The following is a 23096-nucleotide window of genomic DNA, read 5'->3' as shown; positions in this document are numbered from 1 at the left end:
TTTCTGTTATTCAAGCTACTGTCATTTTGGATGTCTGTCACTTTCAACTGAGCCTAATCATCACTAAAATGGCTCACATAACTGACATGAAAGCTGCTAGGGCAAAATCATATTTCACTGAACCCTGGACATCAAATAATAAGACACATCCCAATTTCAGAGGGTAAAAAAGTAGAAAAAATGTGCATTTGGAACTTGATGAACTATTATATTTCCTAAAATGACTTTCTAAGAGCACTAGTTTTGAAGTATTATAATCAATCATTACAAAAGAAAGAGTTAATTAATCAAACAGTTCTGAAAAACACTAGCTTTGAAAATTATATAGATTTTTGTCCTCATTGCAATATGTTTTATAAAGTACCTAAGAGTTGTGAGTCTGGAATGAATGAAAATAATGTTCATGACTGTAAATGTTTATGACCAATGGGAAGCATTTTGTTTTATCTCACATTATTTTTCTTGTGAAGCGGATCAAAGGACTATTGTTTCATAGAATAAACTTTGAGAAGAACCATAGTTTGAACTAGATAGACCAAGGTTTAGGGTGGCCAGAGAGTAGGGGCCTGTAATATCATCATAACAAATCACTTCAGAAATCTACTTTTTAACAGCTCCAAATATTTGCTGTTATAGAGGGACAAAAAGAATTTTCATATTTCTTTTTGAAAATTTGTCTTGCAATGACCCGTTCATCCCCATGGTGTTTTGTGACCGTCATGTCCATTTATACCACACCATTATGCATTCAACTGTAACTAGTGTTGAAAATAAAACTGAAAACTCAGAACCTGATTTGAGAGATAAGACATTCATTGTGCCATAAAATCAGCTGAATAAGGAGTGAGGCTGGGTGTATATTTTCTAAAATTTACTGAAGTGTTTGGGATTTCATTCAAAGAAGTAGGGAAAGAAAGAAAAGACAGGGACTTGAGAAGATATAAGTAATCCTTTGATGCTCTCTGAATTTTAAAACTCTTAGGGATAGCAAAGCAACAAGCATTCTATTCTGTCTCTCACTCTTTACCTACACAGAGGAGGTGATTCTGAGATGAACAGAGGGAAATAAGTACTTAAAGGGACTCTACTATGACCCCTGGCCTTGGCCTTGACCTGTAGCATCAGTGGGCACCTACTGCACTTCATAAAATTATTATAAAAGCCTGATGTCATTTGCCTTATGTTGAACTAAACATCAATTTTATGGGAAAAATAGTTTATTCAATGTTATATAATGAACATAACTATATAAATGTGTTTCTCACATTTCTCATCAGTGTTCCAGTTTCTACACAGCCTTCTGTTTATACAGGTGAAAAACATTATTAGAATTGAGTGGAAGATGGTTGTTCAGGCAGTGTTATTACTAATCAAATTGAAAACTTCAACTTATGAAGGATAAAAACTAAAGTTGGTAATGACTTCACTTTGACTTTTTCCAAAGGTACTTCCCATCCCTCAGTTTTTACTAATATTGAAATGTATTTCAGAGAGAAAAAAACAGATTCCTTCTCTTATAACTAGTGACTGGAGAAATAAATTCAGTCAGTCAAATACTATGTGTTATCTAGACAATGATATAAATTTGCATTTCTGATTGATAGTTTTAAAGGTTATTATATAACACATAAAATATTATTTTAGTTTAACTTCCAACAAACTGTAGGAAAACAAACATTATTTTTCTTTTGTCAGTAATGCCAACTAAAACACACTGAAGTCATTTATACCAGATAAAAGATGTACGAGTAAGCTGTGAGGTTGACAAACAAAATTTAGAACATTTTTACATACATCAGTGTCATATCATTTAATATAGTATAGCTACTGGTTTTAAATATTATATGAGGCTTCTTAATGTTTTAATAGTGCCCAAATAGCTTCATCTTAGATGTGATGCTTATCTGTAACAGTTTTTGTTAATTAACTTTTATTGTTCTCCCTGGAGAATCAGCAACAAAGAAAATACTTTAAAATTTATTTTTAACTGAGCTGAGTATAGAAATAAACTCTTAATTTCCCCTTTTCTGTTTGAAAATAGTATTTTTATTCAAAACACTATTTTGAATAAAATAGTATTTTGTAATATTTATAATAGGACATAACACAGTGAAGCTTTTTGAAGTTATTTCCAAAATTCAATAGCACTTGAATATTATATCTGGAAAAACAATCAGGTACAGAGTTGATTTGATTATTTATATTTGTTTTGATATGGTTTTATTTGATTTAGGAAGATAGTAGAAAAACTTTTAGATTCACCAAGAGTTATATAAGGGTCAATAAATAGAGAGCTACACCTTTCTTTGTGAATCAAATGCTCCAAATAATGAGACTTTGCATGATTTAGTCCTTACAGAATTGACCTATTTCAGAACCTAGATATTCTCCTAACATTAATCCAAGAGAGAAAGAACTTACATAATATTCTCTCAGTGCTTTACTATTGTCCAAGTACTGTACTGTGCTCGGCACTTCTCATTCAGTGTTTCATAGATTTGTTACTAACTTAAGAGCTAGGTACCACTGCTCTCACCATTTCAGAGAGGAGAAAACTGAGGCAATAAGTGGAGGAGCCAGAACAAGACCCAAGAACACTGGCTGTATAGTATATGGAATTGTGCCACATGGGTAAACACACTGGCCTACACATTCCTGTTAACAGACTTCAACTATGATCTGTCTATTGGCTCAAAAGGACCTCAGTCGATGCCAGTTTTGCATACAGTCACAATAATTAGTTGACTTCATTTTTTTCCTGAGATACTGAGAATGTTCTTCTTTATATGAATATCCTTCTACACCCTCCAGCACTCTAATTTAAATATTTTAGCTTAAATTAGCATTTCCTAAAGTGTGTCCCATGGAGCCTAAACTAAACCTTGGAAAATATTAATAATCATTATAAACAAACAAAAAACCCTTCTCTGATCTCATAAATTTAGGAAACATTGAGTAAAAAAATGTTTTTGGAATTAAGATTCCCAATGTGTTCAACATGCAAATGAATACTATGAACCTTCATAAGGAGATATGTTAAACCATGCCATAAACTGTTTGGTACAAGGAGACAAAAGGCTCAATGAGCAGAATTTAAAGTTCTTGTGGGGAGCTCAAGTTCTTCTGAAGCCCTGCTCCCAATCAGTCCTTTTGTGAATCTGTCCATACAGCAAAAGTTTCAATGTTCATTATCTCAGTTGTTCATTAACATTTACAGTGTAGGACAATTTAGAGCAGAGCTGTACAATCGAGACATGACTTTGAACCATGTCAAGGTAACACACCTGCAGGGAAAATTTAAGCATGGATTGATCAGCCAGCATTTGTTGACCTGACGCTAGACATAATCCTAGAGCAGGTGAAGCAGTCTTTGTACACAGCAAGAAGCTACGAGGTCTGGACAACATCCCTCTCGGGGTTTTTTCTTTCCCTTTTTCACTTTCTTTTATCTACTCTCCCTGTACCCAGAGAAAACATTAAGTTTATGCTTCCTTTTGTCTGCCCTCATTTCGGATTGTCATCCAGGAAAGACTTTCCAAAATCCTTAAATTACCTGTTTCTGAAATGATACAATCAACATGTTTCCAATTCTCATTATTATTCACATGCTACCAAAAAATTTTTTTTTCATTAAACTAATTCATATAGATCAAACAGACTTTTCAGACTTAGATGATTGTGGAACTCTGCATACAACCCTTACTGATATTCCTCTAACTTACTCATCCTCAGCAGACACATTCTGGAAACGGTGACATAAGGCAAGAAGTGAAGCCAGGAATCCAGGCAGAGAAGAGAAGAGCTTTCACAGGAACTGGGGATGACTCATGCCTTATCTTTCCCACCCAGGATACAGAGTTTCATGAAACCCTACCTGCATCTACATAGTGTGGTCAAGGAAAGGAAGGTGTTTTGCAGTTTCCCAGCAAAATCATTACCAGTGTTGTCAAGTGCCTAACGTAACTGTACATACAGATCATCCCATGTTGAAAATGGCATAAAAATTGGGGAAAAATTGTGTGGGAGTTATCTAGAAACATACAAAAAATAATTAATCTTCAGTTTACTCAGTGGCAACTTGATGTATTGGGGATATTTTCTATGTAGTCACCAGGCTAAGAATTAACCTATTTTTTAGCTCTTCCTGTAGTTGCCACTGTACCTCAGTTCATATTAACTTCATGTTCTTCCTTAGAAGTACGTGTTATATTTCTGATTTTCTTATCATCTAACCAGATATTAGCATAATGCCAACACTTAGAAACTTTTGAAAGGCCCTCAATCCTCAAGTTACTGTGCCCTAGGAATAATAAGCTAGTTCCTGGCCTTACATCGTAAGTGGAAAATGCAACTCTTACAGATCAGCCAAATTTTCCCTATTGCTTTCCTGGAATTACTGCATCACTGTATTACAGTAATTCATAGCATTAGATAATTTAAATTCTCCCAAACTACTAATCATTAAGATTTTTCACTTAAATATTGCCCCAGTGACTTTTATGCAAACAAATCCCAGCAGCCAATGATGATTTAGACTTAAATTTATTTTTCTATGCTATGGTGAATGGCAATTTGGGGAAGAAATGTATCTCATTTTCTCTATAATATAAAATATTCCAAGTTGCAAAATTAAAAATTAAAAAGGAAATGTTAGAAATAATATCGAAATCAATAAAATATATTTTTTAAAAAAGAAAGAAATAATATCGAGAAAGTGTATATATACACCCAGTATGTGGTTTACTAGGGGCTTCAAGAAAATCAAGAGCAGTTCTTATACAGGTATGAATTTTTCTTTTCTTAAAGGATTTTGTCTCTTTTTTTCCAGATGAGGACAAAAACAAAAAAACAGCCAGAAAAAAAAAATAACTTAAAATTGATGACACAGTTAGGTCACTAAAACTAATGAATCTGAGCCACACCTGTAAAAATTTTATATCTTACTGATTAAAGGAAAAATCCAAAAATACATCTAAGCTGATCATTTCATTCAGTTAGCTCTGGATCAAAAATTTAAAAAGGCTTTCTGCTATTTTGCGCTTCAATAGGCCAAAGCTAACTGATTCCACTGGAACTCCAGGGACTATATTGGGGGCAGATCTTTTAAGATGTCTTAGCTCTGTAAATTAAGTAATTCTGTGGTGGCTTTTCACTTCTCTCAATCTCAGTGTGACTTAACCACTCTCAATCTCAATTTTCTTTTCTTTAAAGTGTAGATAATTATAGCACCTCTACATCAAGTTGCTGTGGCAATTAGATGAGATGATGTATAAAAGTGCTTATAAGAGTACTTAACACACACCTACTCAATAAATGGCAGCTGTTACTAGCTTTTATAATACTAGTTATAATTTAGAAGGCCCAACTAGTGGAATTTGAATTGAAATAATAACTCAGGGAATTGAATCTCTCCAAATCGAAGCACATTAAAGGTTTAATGAGAAACCCATGGATTTACAATTTATCCAACAACAACCCTGCTTGCTCTGAGATGCTTAGAGCTTCCAGAGAGCCAGGACCTGGCATCTTTACTGCAGAGTCAGGAGGCTGCACTGCAACATCCTGGGAGCCCAGCTCTACTCTGGGCATTTGTTAAAGGGCCTTAAATACAATCGGCATCTCAACTGCAAACTATGTATGCCTGAGAGACATCACACATCTTGGAGGTGGTGAAACCCAGCTGTGGGAGTTAGAAGTCTATGATAATTATACAGACAGAAGCTTAGTTGTGCAAGATACCTATTATCAGATGATAACACCTCTTAATAATGAAAGGGAAAACCAGCACAATATACAAAGCATAAGAGTGTTAGCGAATGCAGAAATCCCCCAAAGGAGTTTGCCATGCCATCAGAAAAAAATTTGAAGATGTTCTTTCAATAAAAACATTGGGGATTTTAAAAATTATTTTAATTTAAGTGACCAGAGGGGAGAGAAGAGGGAATTTCAGGGGAGAACGGGAAGGGTTTACAGGAACAAATTTAAAGGACACATGGACAAAAGCTAGTGGGAGGGTGGTAATGGGAGGGAAGTGGAGAGGGTTGGGTGGGTGGGCTAGAATGGGAGTAAAAGGCAGAAAACTCTACTTGAACAATAATTAAAATAAAATTTAAAAAAATTATTTTAATTTATCTCTCAAGGATATGTTTATTAATTGTTAAAGAGAGGGGAAGGAAGAGAGAGACAAACTTCAATACGAGATAGAAACATTGATCAGTTTCCTCCTATAAGCACTCTGACTGGGGATTGAATGCGCAACCTAGGTAAGTACCCTAACCAGAAGCAAACCCTCAACCTTTTGGTGTACAGGATGACACTCCAAACAACCGAGCCACCTTCCCAGGCCAAAATGTTGAGGATTTTTTAGGATAAACCTTTATTAATCATCATAGCATATGTGTCTACAGTTACTGTCATTTATTTTATCCTTATGTGATAATGGATAGATCAAGAGACTAACTTACAAAAATAACAATGTTTATTAAAAAAATAAAGATAACTAATGCCTTTCTTAATCACTGGGTCACTAAACAACCAACAATCAGAAACACAAATTTCTATGAAATCATTACCAATGTAAATGAATACACAATTGTTCTTGAAGATAGGAGGGTATATCTCATTGACATTAGTAAACTTTAAACCTCTTAATGAAATTTTGAGTGCTATAGCAAACATTTCATGGAAGGTTTTTTATTTATATGATAAAATTATAACTCTGAAAGCTCAAAACTCATTATTTTTGTTATTTAAAATTGCTTTAAATGCATATATAAGCACACCAATACACACACATATACATAAGTCAGAGAGAGAAAATGCTTACTGTCATTTCATTCATACTCAGGAGCATGGAGCTGGGTGGCAAGGTACCGAGGCGATATTTGAAACCTTCTTCTAAAGTCATTCCCCAGAATTGACTGTAGTTCTGGGCTGTCCATCTGCCTTACAAATGAAAGCAAGAAATATGTACAGACTGTGTAATAACACTTTTATAAATACATGTTCGTTTATATTTTTGAAATTTCACAGAAGTAAATCTCACAAAATTGGAACTATTACTAAAAGCTAGATATTTTCTATATTAGTGGTGCACTATTGATTACTGTAGCAGGGAAGCACATGAGACACTCTTCCCTGACGAAGTCTGTTTCAATCACTTTCATAACTCACGTGAAGAAACTAAGACTATACCAATACACACTAAATTTAAAGATATAAAATCTTTACAAACAGTAAAGTGATTAAGTGTGCAGTTTCCTTTAAATGTCCTTAAATGCATTTTAGATAGAAGCTTGAATGTATAGAAATATACATATAGATTAAATAAGATAATCTGTTTCATTTATAACTTAGATTTCAAAAGAACTTGACCACATAAAAAGAAGTATCCATAAAAAACTGGGAAGATAGGTATTCTTTAAAAGATTATATTATTTAATTTTACTGAAATTTTATTGAAATATTTTACTTAAATATTGAAATAGTCTATCATGTTGATTTAATTTGTGTTAAGTGCTCAATCACATTAGTTATTAGTAATTAATATTCACAACATAAACTCAATTGGTATGAAAATAGAGAAAAATATGTGTATTTTTCTAGAGACATATTATGTTCCCTTACATAGAAAAATGAGGTTTGTTTTCAAATTCTAATACTGAAATTTGAAGGCAACAAAACTTCCTTAATGTTAAGAGGTGAAAAATGAGAAAGATGAAAGTAATTTAATCATCTCTTGGTTGAATTAGCTACAAATAGAGGACAGTATATATTCAGAATCTAAATCTAAACTTTATTTTGTTGCATTTATTACCAAATTGTAATGTGGTAGGTTAGTAGACTGATTGAATATGAAACTCAATTTTCAATAATATGCTCAGCAAGTTAATGCCTTTTTTAAAGATCTGTTAGTTCATAACATCTTAAGCAACTTCAAGCCACAATTTTAAAGTGCAATCTCTGTCACCCAAGCAATTTCAATATGAAATCCTGTGACTATATTAGGTATTACAGCATTATTTAAAAAACTAACAGGACCAGCCTTAGGCAAAAATCATAATATCAGTAAAGTGTGCTTTTGGTGCCCTATGCTAGTAGTTTCTAAACATTCAGATTTGTTGATAATTTAATTAATCACTAATTTTAGTAAGCAGGGGTCAGTATTTTAAAAAAATAAAATAGAATATAAGAAAAATAATAGTAAATATTCAAGTTTACTGCACACAGTGAAGGTAGGCACTGTTTATAAATAACCTGAAAAGGTTGCATGTGTGTCCAGGTGTGTTCACACGTGTGTATGTGTGTATGTACAAGGTCACAAAGTTAAATGTATGTTTTAATGTGACTTATGCTCAGAAAAAGTGTGAAAGACACTATTACCCTACAGCATCCTCTTTTGACCTAGACTTAACCATTCCTTCTAATCCAATTTAGCATTTATTGTGCATTATTAATTTATTTATCAGATTCTCTCAGAAACATTGGGAACACTGAAATAAATGCATTTATTTACCCTTAAGGAGCTCATACCTAAAAAGACAGCAAAGAGAAAAATGACTTCAGTACGTGTCATTTCCTAGCAGTAGGTGAAAGTCAGATCAGAGTAGAGTATTTATAACACAACTCTGCCTGAGGGAGTCCGTACAGTTTTTCACAGAAAGTGATGTTAGTGCTCAGTATGGAAGGATGAAAATGAGTTTGGTGGCCAGATGTGAAAAAAGAGAGCATTTATTCTAAATAAAGGCAACTCTGGAGCAAAGCATGAAGGTTTGAAATTGGTAGAACATTTAGGGAACAGCAGATAAATTAAATGCTTAACTATGAGAGGGACTAGGGAGACAGAGTCTGGAAAAAGTATAAAAGATGAGTCAGTAAAGAAGCATTTGAGACAGATGATTATTTGTACTAAGGAGTATAATTCTATTTGATAAGCAATGAAGTGCCAGTGAGAAATTTTACCATGAGTGGCAAACATTTGTTTAAGAGGGATAACCATGAAAGTGTAAAGGGTTGGTTAGAGTTTGGTCAGTCTAGAAACAGAGATATGTCAGGTTATTTCAAGCTAAGTTTCATAAAGAAATCCACTAGAATATAGCAAAGGAATAGAGAAGATATTTAAAAGAAATGTGAGAATTATAAGAACTTAGTGACTGAGAGTGAGGACGAAAGAAGAATCAAACTAACTTCCCATTTTCTGGGTTGGTTGACAAGGTGGAGGGAGATACAAGGAGAGATTAGAGGTTAATTCTTTCACTTTGGGGTATGCTGATTTTGAAAACCCAGTGAAAAAAAATCCAGGCCAATTTATTCAACAGGCTAGATTTTGAGTTCATGAGAAAAACCAAGTTTAGATATGTAAAATATTTAACATTGCGACAAAATTTCTGCAGTTCTTTGCATCAAGAGGTGGATGCAAAGGTGGATGCACCTTTGACTGGTGTAGTGGCTTTTTTGTCTAGTAAAAAGCAAAATTGATTCTTGGCACATTTCAAGCTTAGGCCTCAAGAGAGGCCCTTTGCAGCCTCCACTCATGTCTTACTAGAGGGCTGCCACGTGAAGAAGCTAAGGCCAGCCTACTGCAGACACATGGGCCCACCGACAACCAGCACCAACCACCAGACATGAGGGTGAGGCCATCTTAGACAACTCAGCCCCAGCCAAGGTTCCAGATGCCTGGAGATACATGAGTGACCCCAGGAGGGATCAGCAAAGAGCCTCAGCTGAGTCCACCCAAACTGCTCACGTGAACAAATGAAAAGCTTGTGGTTTTAAGCTGCTAAATTCTGGCATATTTTTTATTTGTTTGTTTGGTTGGTTGTTGCAGTGTCAGACAATTGGAACAGTTATCTATATCCTTTTTTTCCACTAACGTACTGATTATTACTTGAGCCACTAATTTGGCACTTATTCAATATATGCTGCCTTATCATTAGAAATCCTTCTATAAAGTACAACATGTTGTTAATTCTTTTAAGATGAAAAGTATTTATTTGTATCCTTAGCAGTGCCACAAAAGAAAGACATCTTGTTATTACTAATTGATTGCATTAAAAATAATATAGGGCAATAATATAGGGATTAACATAGGAAATAATATAGAGAATAAGCACTGAAGTAGGTTATGCAGAATGAATAATGACTGGGACCTAATATACTCCTGAGATACAATAAATAAATTTTTTTAAATCAAAGGTTGTACATATGTATATGTAGGCTGTTTTTTAAAGCATTCAATCAATAATGAATGATATATAATTCTGTTTTACACATGAAAACAATTTGAACATAAGGAACAGAAACTATCTGAGAATTAGAACTTTCTTTTAAATTGAAGCACTTCCTCCTCTTTTCCCCCTCATAATTAATTTGAGTTTCACTCCTTTTCTTCATGCCTTGTGTCTTTTACATAACTTTTCTTCCTTTGGTCCATGTATACTTCCTTTGGCTCCAATTACACTTCAGTTTTTATTCTTTTAAAGTTATCTAAGTTTGCTACTAAAAGGCAAAATCTAGGACACTTAAACAGTCCTAGAGTATTCTGTCAATAAACAAATGATGAAAAGACAATTCTTCCTTCCAAAGAAGGCAGCATTCCCAACAGCTTTTGTTACATGTAGTTTCTTTCCACACTGCTTTAGACTGTGGTTCTTCAAGAGTCTGTTGAAAGGTGGGATACTTATTACGGCTTCTTGGAAGTGTGTGCTTATAGGAACCTGATTCAGGTCGTGTCTCAGGATGACATATACTCTTATGTTCTTTTAATGATCTGAGTATCGCTGAGCCACAGAAAACTATAATGAGCCTTCCCCAGAAATACTTAAAATATATTGTCACCTAAAGTATTGATTAAACACATGTATACACACACATATACACAGAGGAATTAAGAATGGTTTAAGATTATCAATGTCAACAAATGTTACTTCTCATATTTTGTTTCTCCCAAGACAGTATTTTGGGTACATTGGAATAATGGCTCTGTTGTGCTGGGAAACATATATTTTCTGTGTAGAAGGGAATGATTCTAATTTTTAAAAATACATTTTGATCCTAGCTAAGTAGCTCAGTTAGAGCATTGTCCCAGTCAGGGCACATACAAGAAGCAACAAATGACTGCATAAATAAGTAAAACAACAAATTGATACTTCTCTCTCTCTCTAAAAAGCAATGAATAAAAAATTGAAAAAAGTATATTTCAGGGTCACTTCACTTTTATGGTTGCTTGACAATAATTTGTCTTATATGAAATCGTATCCCAAAATGTGTAAAATGTTATCAGGGGTATATAGAGTTTTGATCCATGGCAGTGGAGAAATTCTGAGACAGACACCAACCAGCCTATCCCTCTTTCTTTCAATGCACTAAAAAACACCAGTGTTAGCACTTGCATCTTAATTTTTTCTTTGTAAGCAGAGAAGTAACCTAATTTTTTAATCTTTCAAACAGCATCAAAAAGTTATTTCCTATGTTTTAAGTGTCAATCAGCCCTATCTTTATTACCAAAGGAAAATTGTCCAAGCAAACCTTTGACTTAATTGTAAGTGAAATTGACTAGATATCAACTTCTCGGTGAAATTCTCTAGATGGGTTGGTTATTTAGGGCAACATCAAGATATAATACTGTCCCCATAGGCTAGATGTACCCAGGAGGGCTGAGCATGTGGTTGGCAGGAATAAATCAATTACGTCTACCTTCTGATTTTGCCTGAATACTCACCCAAACTAAAGCTCTCCATATACTCCTTGCTCACATTGCAGCACTGCCCCTTTCTAGACAATTTAAGAGCATGCTCTATGCTTCTTCTTTGTGCATTTGAATTACTTAATATTCACCTCTGTGCATCCCAATTTTATATGCCTTTCTACCTACCTTCCTATTTCTTTCTCACTCTTTCTTTTCAAATAATGACTATTTTTAGAAGTAAATGATAGGAAATACATCATTTGGAACCTGAGGAGTAACTGGGAGTGTCAAAAAGCCTATAAAGCAAGATTTCACTCACCCGTAATCTCCTTTATTGACATGTTCAATTAATTCTGGTTCAACCAGACATACATGCTGAGAACACTTCCATTGCCGTCCTGAACATGTGCTAGAAAAAATATAAAAAATTACAAAAGTGACCTGGCCTTAATGAAGTACATTTACAAAATTAGTCACCACAGAACATTGCTAAGGCATAAAATGTACTTGGATTCATTCATGTTAGCCATGTGCCTGTTTGATTTTTGGCAAAAAAAAAAACTATAGCACATGCATTAGCTCCCACTCAATAGGCTCTTACCTTGCACTCCAGGAAGTTAGTATATAAAGTGACCACGCATTCACTGAAGTTTAAAAACACATATCAATTTAAACAGTAGATTCAATGTATTTACAATTGGAAACTTTCTACAGGATAATCCTATTAAGGTAGATTGTTTTCATATATAGTTACTCTGTTCATAGTATATCAGAATGTTTATAGTTAAGAGGTATATTTAATGCAGGCCTGCTGTCTGATGAACATCAAATTCAAGCAATAAAAAATATATCCATGCACTCTGGCTGGGTGGCTCAGTCAGCTGGAGCATCGTCCTGTACACTGAAAGGTTGCAGATCTGAGTCAGAACGTGTGCAGGAAACAGTGTTTCCCTCTTATCTCTCTCTCTCTCTCCCTTTCTCTCTCTCTAAAATTAATTACATATATATCTATATATGATTATCTTTTTAACGTGCATTAAAATTAAATATGCTTATGCGAACTATAGGTGTATGATATATTATGACTATGATTCTATCTCTATTTGAATATATGCTTTGTTGCATAGACATTTCTTTTATTTGAAGAAAACACATAAGAACAGTAGGATTCAGCTCAGTACCACTTAAATTCACTACTGTCAAAATGGCAGTGTAGGCAGACATGACTCAATTCTTTTCACAACCAAAACAAAATTACAACTAAGATACAGAACAACCATGGCTCAAAACTGACAGAAATAGGTTGAATGGAAGTCTGGCAAGTATGGAATTAAAGCAACCATGTCCATCCAGGCTGGTAGGAGGGATGAAGACACAGGATGGGCTGCTCTCACATTCACATGTGGTGGATAAAAATTCAGGAGGGATATCTTGAGAACCAGGAGTCCCAGCCCCATACCAGGCCCCCAACCCAGGAAGTGCCAGGAAGATAAGACCCCACAACTTCTGGCTGAAAAAACCAGTGGCGATTGAGTCAGTGGAAGAAACTTCTGGAACTCCAAGCATTTCCTTTTAAAGAACCCACACTCAGACTCACCTGCTCAGACTCATTTCCTCCACACTCTGGCACAGGGGTGGCAGCTTGAGGAGCACCAGTGGCATACTGGGAGAGGCTAAGGTGTCTGGCATCTGGGTGAGCAGAGGCCATTGTCCCTTTTCTGGGCCCTCCCCTCACAGAGCTGGCAGACTGGTGCTGTATATAAATTCCATCAACCTTGCTAACACTGTTTGACCTGCCTTAGAGATAGATCCCCAGATATTCTGCGCCTCCCAACTTATGGGCTCACTGAAGCTGCTTGTCCATATGAATGGTTTTGGCTAGTGCTTCACGACTTCCTAAATCCCCTCTAACAAGCAGCAGCTGGCCTCAGTGAGGCCCAGGCCGGGAATTAGCAGCCTAGTTTCATAGTTTGGCTTTGCCTGGAAATCCCCAAGCCCAGACCAAGTAGAAGCCATCTCAGATTGTTTTATAGTTCAGACAAGGTGGTCCAGGCAAAACATGGTGGGGGTTGACCTTGTCCTGCACCACCAGGGAAGTCCCAGAGCTATTGCAACAAGTGGACAGCTACAGACCATATCCAAGTACCACCACTCTGCCCCTGCATAGCTGATCCTCCATGGAAGGCGGAGGTTGGTGATAAGTGGTCACAGCCAATCCTTGCAGCTGACTGGCCTGGGTAAATCCCTCTCATTGATCTACAAACAGCAATCAAGGCTCAACTATAATAGGAGGGTGTACTCAGCCCATACAAAGGGCACACCCAGCTTGGAAGTACCCAGCTTGGGTGATAGGGGAGACTATGCCATTGGACTCTACAGGACCCTACTATATTAAGCAACACTACCAAGGCACAGAGTCAAATCAGCTCTACCCAAAACATAGAAACAAACACAGGAAGGTTGCCCAAATGAGGAGACAAAGAAACATGGTCCAAATGAAAGGACAGATCATAGGCCCGGAAAAAGAGGTAAACAAAATGGAGATAAGCAACCTATCAGATGCAGAGTTCAAAACTGGTTATAAGGGTGCTCAAGGAATTCAGTGAGGACTTTAACAGCATCAATAGATTCAGAAGCAAAGGATAAACTAACTGAAATAAAAAACAATCTACAGGGAAACAACAGTAGAGCAGATGAAGCTGAGAATCAAATCAATGATTTGGAACATAAGGATGCAAAAACAACCAATCAGAACAAGAAGAAGAAAAAAGAATCCAAAATGAGGATAGTATAAGCAGCCTGTGGGACAACCTTAAGCAATCCAACATTTGCTTCATAGGGGTGGCAGAAGAAGAGAAAGAACAAAATATTGGAAATCCATTTGAAAAAATGAGAGGAAATTTCCATAATTTGGTGAAAGAAACAGACATGCAACTCTAAGAAGCACAGAGAGGCACAAATCAGATGGATACAAAGAGGCACACCCCTAGACACATCATAATTAAAATGACAAAATTTAAAAATAAAGAGATAGGAGGGTAGGTGAGGGAATTAAGAATTATAAATCAGTAGTTACAGAATAGCCATGGGAATATAAAGTACAGTATAGGAGAGGGAGTAGCCAAAGAACTTATATGCATGACCCATGAACATGAGCAAAGGTGGGGGGATTGCCTGAGGGAGTAGGGGTTGCTTGGTGGAGGGGGACTAAGGGGGAAAAGTCAAGACAACTGTAATAACATAATCAATAAAATATAATTAAAAATAAATTAATCAAAAATTTAAAAATGTATTACCAGAAGTTACAGTTTTCTTTAATTGCCGATCCTTCTTCATAATGTTGACCCTCTCTGAGGCAACCTGCCAATATAACATGTAAACAAATGAAAATTCTAAATTGAGCAATAAAGTCCATTAACACAAGTAATCTAAAATTGTGTTTAGTTTGTCAATTATGCAAAAATATGTGATGTCAATTTGATGGAAGTTCACATCTGGTTTGTGTCAAAGTTTATATATCAAATTCTTCTGGGTTTATTTCATGAGCTTTTATCTAAAGAAGTCTGTATTAGATTCCAACAGAGGATTTGTGAAACAAGAAAACTAGATTACTAAGAAATTACCACTAGCCACACACAAAAAATAACTGTGTTTTAATAGTTAAGCAAAGTTTAAAGAAACTTACATTATTTCTTATTTTTAAAAAACTAATCAAGTGTCATAAGTGAATGTGATTAATTACATATGACTACACAAAATATGAAACCATTTCATTGAATTCTATTTTTCTTCAGAATTTGGAACAGGAGAAAATTCGTGTGATCAATAATATTGCTTGTATTTGTGTTCCAAATCCAGTTTTTTCAACTATTAACCCTAACCCTAACCTTAACTCTAGCCTTAACCCTATCTCTAACTCTAACTCTAACCCTCACCCTAACTCTAACTCCAACCCTAACACTAACTTTTACCCTAACCCTAACCCTAACCCTAACTATGGTGAATAATTACCATATAAAAACCATCAGTAAGATACTGTGAAAATAGTACCTTGATCATATATTAAATCCTTTCTAAGAAAATAATTTATACAAATTTAAAAATCATGCTCAATTAGCAAAGTAGCAAAACTTACTACTTTGTCATGTAAAAACTTTTTTGACAGAAAGATATAATTGATAGATCACATCAATGAACCCTAATTAAACAAAATGAATTCTAACTTTCCAGTCATTCAATCTTAGGGAAAAATCTACATGTTTAGAAAATGTTCTAAGGGATGTGGTGTAACTACCAGTCACAATATCACAAAAGCCACTTATACAATTACCTATCCTTCGATTTTTCAAAAAATTGTTTTGTAGGAAACTTTACAACTAGTCTTCTTCAGCATGTATTATGTTTTTCAGCTCAATATTTTTCTTAATGAATGAATCTAAAATCTCTATGTAGTTGCATCTATTCACCTCTTTCCTATGGACTTTTGACATTTTATAATCATGAAAAAAGGGGAGGGAACTAATCTCCACCAATTTCATGACACGGCAAAAACAAGAGGAAAGATTCAGCTTTCAATCAAGTTCAAAGTTACAATTACTACCCAGGATTACAAACTTTTAATTACTGAATGTACACTATGTTTGTAACTTAAAGAGACCTTAAAACATTTTGTTATCTAGAAGCAACAGAAAATTCATGTAATGATTCATGTTAGTTCAAAGTCAAGGGAAGTACTTCTCTGATTAGTTTAAGGTGAGGGTGAGTGGTAAAATCAAAGCTGATTTTTAATTATCCCCCATGGATCTTGCTTGTACATCACATCACAGTCATGTAGATAAAGGGAACAGAAATCATAAGGTCCTAAGGGGAAAAGACCATCCCTTCCCCGACCCAGACTCCATAAAATCTAGAATAAAACCAAACATTTTACAGCGACTTCTAAGGCCTTACCCAAATGCCTCTGCTCACATTGCTCCTGTTGCGCTGGCTGGGGTGGGGTTCCCAGAACCTGAAGGATTTGCACAATAGTAGGATGGAGAGAAGTGGGCATAATGGGAGGTAAAGCAATGGGACATGGATTGAGTTTGGGAAGTGAAGAAATAGAGGAATCAAGGGTGTCTCACTAGGAGTTTTACTTTAGCAATACAAGGATGCTGAATCTGTTACTGAAATAAGGAACAGGTTTGTGACAAGAAATCAGGAGTTCTGCTTTGCCTATTTTAGGTTAGAAATGCTACTGGAGGATAAAAATCCAGAGTTAAGTCAAGACTGAAGCATGACTTTAAGAGACAGCAACATACATATTTTTAAAGCCTTAAGATGAAATAAGAGTCCATTTGAAAGGTTGTATATAGGTAAGAGAAAGAGACCCAGAACGAAGTTTAAAACAGTCCATCCAACAGACATTCAGAAGAGGAAACTGGGAAGGAATGGCCTGAGAGGAAGCAGCAAATTCAGGAGAGGGCAGAATCTTGGAAAGCAAGAGAACAAAGGATTTCATACAAGCAGAAGTCATCAACCCCGGAGAGTAGTGCAGGGAGGCGAGAGAGAGAGAGAGGGAGAGGGAGAGGGAGAGGGAGAGGGAGAGGGAGGGAGAGAGATTGAGACCAGATATCTGAATATTGCATTTAGTAATGTCAAAATGGTTAATACCCCCATCAGGAGAGATTTCACTGAGTAGCAGGAAATGACATCTTGTAGGATACATTGATAAGAAACTTAGTAGTCAGGAAACAAAATGTTTCAGCTATTTTGCCATTAAAGGAAAGAAGGAAATGGGATAGTAGCTGGTTCAGGACACAGAATCAAGGGAGCTTTTTCAAAGTTGGGAGCTGCTACAAATACACATTTTGTAAATTAATAGTTGATCAGGAAGGATGGAAGAAAATGATGATTTAGGAGAAAGAGAAGGACAGGTAGGAGAGATACAGAGGAGTGGATGGGAGCGGGGAGAAAGGAAAGAGATCATTATAAGGGTAAAGATCTTGAAAACACTAGAGTCTGGGATTTAAAAGTCAAGAGGAAGAATTGACTCAAGGTAAGCAGTAACCCAGATGGAATTAGGTGAAAAATTATGACAGAGAGATAAGACAATTCCTGGTGGCTTTATATTCACAGTGGAATATGTATGAAGCACCTCAGAGTGAATTAATTGATGGTTACATGTATAGTATCTCAACAATAACAACAAAAAAGGTAACGACTATTGAAATTAATGGAGTTTTGCAACTTTAACAGCCACCAATACAAAACATTTGGAGAGTGAAACAGTTGGTCTATTGATGTGAGAAAAGATAAGATGCTTATAATTTATTTTAAAATACTTTATAGCATAATGTGTTATAATATCTGTGCTGGTCTAAACTTGACTTTAGGGAAGGCAGTTACTTGCTCTAATCAGGATTCCTACGTATCAGCAGTGATCACCCAGAAAGGCCAATTCCAGGGCAGCTGTTATAAGTGCCTCCATTATCCATCTTTTTTTTTATTTTAATCATTGTTTAAATACAGTTTCCTCCTTTTTACTCCCAATCCAGTCCCCCCTCCCACCCTCCCCACTTCCCTCCCATTACCACCCTCCCCTTAGTTTATGACCATGCGTCCTTTAAGTTTGTTCCTGTGAACCCTTCCCACTGTCCCCTTAAATTGGCGTTGGTGGTATAGTGGTGAGCATAGCTGCCTTCCATCTTTTGATGGATGCTAGAGTGTGGGTATAATGAATGTCAGAAATAGGCTTCCATTGTTAAAACTAGTGGCTTGTTAATCAGCATAATAGATGTAAATAATCAGCTCTTATTGGTTAAATTAATAGTACTCAATTTATATAGATTTCATAAAATAGTTTAAATTACACTCTACTCATACCTCATAGTTTATATGTATCTCTAAGGTACAAAGCTGTTATTCTTATACCTGGTGCCCTAGAATTGATCTCGGAAAGGTCCTGTGCCCAGCCACTGGCAGGAGGATTTCTCATTCCCTGACACCCGCTGTAGTGATAAAAAGTCCTACCTCTGTAATATTATCACATGTGCCTCCAATACATTTTCACACAAAGTAGATGTATGAAGCTTATAGAGGTTGTATGAATTGATTCCTTACCAATGTCTCCTTACCAATATATGTTTTTGTAACTATCAGTATTTACAGCAGAGTTTGAGTGTGACTTATTATCATTATAATGTGGTTTAAAAGGTTGTGAAGGAGTAAATAATCTTCCTCCAATTCAAATGTGTCAGTGGCTTCCATACTTTTTTTTACCAATGTGAACGTGAGTTGTGCATGATCAAATTAGCTTCAGTCTAATCACAACAGATGGTATACTCTACTCTTAAGATCTGCTACAGCAAAAGATTCTGCCTGGAAAATCCACTCTGGTTCCATTTCAAACTCAATCACTTGTTTTCTGTATCTGACATTTGAAATCCTCCACTTATTGGAAGTTACCATCAGAGATGAGGAGAAAAACATAGAAGGAAGATATTTGGCAATGTGCTCTACATCCAGTTTATACAAAAGGGATGTGATGTTTTTAATTCTCAAAACAATGTACATAGTTTTAATTCACTGGTTTAAAGGAGCTCCTAAGATAGAGTACAAAGAACTAGACAATACCATGTATGAGATAACTAAAAATATTATTTAATAGATCAGCGAATTAACAACACATCTCAGAAGAAATAGACTGTACACATGCAAAAAATGTGTAAGTAATACACCATTGTTTTTGCATTAGCTAATTTTGCAAAAATTTTCAATGTTGTGTAGAAGTATTTTCTTTTAATCAGCTATTCTGTAAGCAAGATAAAAAAAAGAAAAAATTACCTTCATGAGAGCAATTATAGTCTAATGTGAACTTTTCCCTACTGAATAAAAAATGATTAATTGCTTCCCTTCATAATGAATTGAATAAAAACTACAACATAAATTCTTCCTAAAAATGATCCTAAATTAAAGTCTTAGCAAAATTCTAGCCCTCAAGCAAAAATGAACATTGAAGAAGTAGTAATTACTTTCTAAACAGACTATATGTCTCAAAAAAAGAAAAGCTCAAATACATTTCAGCACATGCAAAGCACTGCAGTTTATACATAATATTTAGACTTACCCATGAAACCAAACCTTTTCCTACTTAACATCTTTCTATGGTTTCTCATAACAGAATTGTTAAATCCTTAATATGACCTATAAATCCTATCATAATCTGACCTCTATTCACCTTTCAAACCTCATCTCATGGCACCACGAGCCCTCCAATAATCATTACTATGCAGAAAGGGTGGCCTCCTTTTAGTTCCTAGACCGAGCTCCTTGGGCTCAGATCTGAACAGCCCTTGGATCTTCAGGTTAGATCCTGTCTCCTCACTCCTTGAGTCTCAGTTTAAATGTCCTCGTTTGCTGCCCTCCCCTACAGGCTAAATGTGTATTTTATTTTATACTCTATTTTATATTTGAAATTACTCATTCATTCAAGATTTTTAAAAAGTGTTAGATGTAATATTTATTAATAAAGGAAGAATATTTGCAAATGTACTCAAAACAGACCTGTTTGCATTAATGTATATGTTATTTTATACATTAATGGTATATTCTGATATACTTTCTCACAGCCCCTTAAGTGCTTCCTTCAGAGAAGTTATGCCTGTTTGAAGTTGTACAGTGAATTTGTTAAATATCTGACATACACGTTCCCCAACTTCACTGTCACTTGAATGAGAATAAGATCTTAGCCTTGTTTCTTACCCATGGTTGCCTCAGAACTAAGCATTATACCTGGCACAGTGGAGACATTCAATGAATAATTTTTTAAAGATTTTACTTATTTTTAGACAGAGGGGAAGGTAGGGAGAAAGAGAGGGAAAGAAACATCAATGTGTGGTTGCCTCTCACACACCCCCTACTGGGGGCTTGGCCCGCAACCCAGGCCTGTGCCGACTGGGAATTGAACCAATTACCCCTTGGTTCTCAGGCCAGTGCTCAACCCACTGAGCCACATCAGCCAGGGCTCAATGAACAATTTTTGATGTACATCTAAATCTCTCATTCCTAGTAGAGTATCTGCCAGTTTTTAGGGTTAAATAAATGTTTGCTGCACTGTTTATCGATAAAGGCAAAGGCTTGAGATAAATGACAATTCTGCAGAAATTTTAACATTATATGTGTTTTTTAAATTTTATTTTAATCATTGTTGGAGTACAGTTTTCTCCCTTTTACTCCCATTCTAGCCCACCCACCCATTCCTCCCCACTTCCCTCCCATTACCACCCTCCCCCTAGTTTCCCTGAAATTCCCTCTTCTCTCCCCTCGGGTCACTGTCAGCCTGTCCTCTATTTCAGTGTCTATGACTATATTTTGCTTGTTTCTTTGTGTTTTAAGGGGTGTTTCCTCAATTTTTAGAAATTAGATGACATTGAGAATGAAGACAACAGCATCTGGATTTTGAAACAAGATCTTAATTTGGAAGGATATCAAATTCTAGTTTACATTAAATTTTGTCCTAACTGTAATTTCTAGTCAGTATACCCATTTACAGTAGTATGACAAAGCTCTGATTAAACCACATTCCTGCTGAGGAAATTTGATCTAATGGGTGACAGAGAAATAAGGCTTCATATAACTGTAACAACAGAGTTTAGTGTTTGTTGCAAACCTTGAATATGTTGATAATTCAAAATCTATAGTCATTCTCTTCTAATTATACCAATATAGTAAATACCATCATTCTCTTTATGACTTATTTGTATTTACCCACTCAATCTTAGATTTTTACAATTACTTTATATGAAGGCCTCCTTTCTTTTTAATAGTTTAAAAATCCCAGATGGGCAAGACAAAACAAAACAAAACAAAGATACAAATGAAGATTCTATTTGGTACTAGGTAGGGTGGGTGGCTGACTTTATTTGGCATCTGTACTGGTTTTAGTGGCATTGCAAAACCATAGATTCTAATGCTAGGAGGTCTGTTAATCCCATAAGATAGTAAGTAAAATATTGCATGAATCTGCAGATGGTCATGTGACTTTCATGAGATTCTCTAAGAGGTTACACTCAAGAAAGCTTGAGAGTCCTGTCATCGATACATTTTTACAAAGAAAGGAAAAATGTTTCCAGTAACTTTTATACAGGTTGATTGTGTTTCAAAAGAGGATTCAGAGCAGCATTCATGACCATCACACCAGAACTTTCCTGATGGTGCTAGTATGATTCATGTACCTTCATCTAAGCCAAAATACTCTAACAACCCTAAGGCAATTACTCTGGTAATCCCAATATTCATTTTTTTCTTAAAGAAGGATGGAAGGGAGGAAGGAAGGGGGGAGGAAGGAAGGGAGGAAGAAGGAAGGAGGAAAAGAGAAAGTTTGTCAGACCTTCTTATGAGCTGGTACAACATAATGCTGAAACGCATTCCCAAAGCCTACCTTCTGGATACCAAGGCTCTGTGTAAGGAGGCCATTCTTTCTCTTCACGGCAAAATGACTGGTAATCAGGACAGCAATCAGAATTCTCCCTTTCACAGAATTTATCACAGTAACACAGGGCATTCACCTCATAGAAGTGAGTGACACAGCCATCATCTCTGTCTTCGCAGCACCCAAAACTTCTACAGTATTGCCCTTTGAAAATGGCTCTTTTGAATCGAGTACCTTCCAAAATGGTGTGATTGCTAGTGAAATCAGCTCCAGGGTCCACTTCTCTCTGAGATGCATACTGTTTCTCCATCCAAATTTCTGTAATAAGATAAGAGAAGATGAAGATTTTATATCCAGTCCACATTCTCTACAGGTCACATACAGCTCCCACTCTCTGTTATATCCAATATACGACTCCTTGGGGCTTCTCTTTGGAGACTGAATTCTAATCACCAAGACAACTCCGCTGGAATCCTGATACTGATCCTTTACTTGAACTGAGTACACTTCATGTAGTTAAACATTAATCAAGAATTTAAATGTTTGCCCAAGATAATGTGTTAGAAGCAGACTGTTGTAATTCCTCTGAAGTTAACAATTTATAATATTTCATATTATGTAAAAAATGTTCATCACTATAAAATAAATACATAGATGATATATCAAATATTGCTTGTCTCCCCCAAAACCTAGATTTTTAGTCAAAAACCTCTCTAGAATATACATGGCCAAAATTATAGCTGCAATAACCACTGTCAAGGGACAGGAAATTCAAAAGTCAAAACCACAATTATTCATTTCACCTACTTGCATTGCAACTGGAATCCAGGCTCTCATGAGGCTTCCTGTGAGGATCTGTCATATCAATAATAGTTGCTGTAAATCATGCCCAGTCACACGCTGGTTTGATTTCCCATCTGTACTCTGTTTATCTACCAGGAAGCATTTTGATTTCAAGGCTTAGTGGAACCTAATTCAGCCAGAAATTCCCTAAGGATG

The 23096-nt window shown here is 35.7% G+C and overlaps 1 protein-coding gene across 2 annotated transcripts in view; it reads right to left on the bottom strand.

The window, feature by feature from the left end:
* The window catches only part of TINAG (tubulointerstitial nephritis antigen), an 83954-nt gene extending 61373 nt beyond the window's left edge, over positions 1-22581 (bottom strand). Inside the window, exons 1-4 of one of the 2 annotated variants that reach the window (XM_028510438.2) lie at positions 22107-22581; positions 14983-15046; positions 12006-12095; positions 6827-6941 (exon numbers count right to left, since the gene is read on the bottom strand). In XM_028510438.2, coding sequence (XP_028366239.1) covers positions 6827-6941; positions 12006-12095; positions 14983-15046; positions 22107-22461 — 624 coding nt within the window. In that variant the 5' untranslated portion in view covers positions 22462-22581. The remainder of the gene's footprint in view (positions 1-6826; positions 6942-12005; positions 12096-14982; positions 15047-22106) is intronic. The other variant, XM_036024256.1, reaches the window with a different exon arrangement.
* Positions 22582-23096: the final 515 nt, after the last annotated feature.

The sequence above is a fragment of the Phyllostomus discolor genome, chromosome 4 (assembly GCF_004126475.2).
Source record: "Phyllostomus discolor isolate MPI-MPIP mPhyDis1 chromosome 4, mPhyDis1.pri.v3, whole genome shotgun sequence".
Classification (NCBI taxonomy): Eukaryota; Metazoa; Chordata; class Mammalia; order Chiroptera; family Phyllostomidae; genus Phyllostomus; species Phyllostomus discolor.
This window is presented reverse-complemented; position numbering and strand designations above follow the sequence as displayed.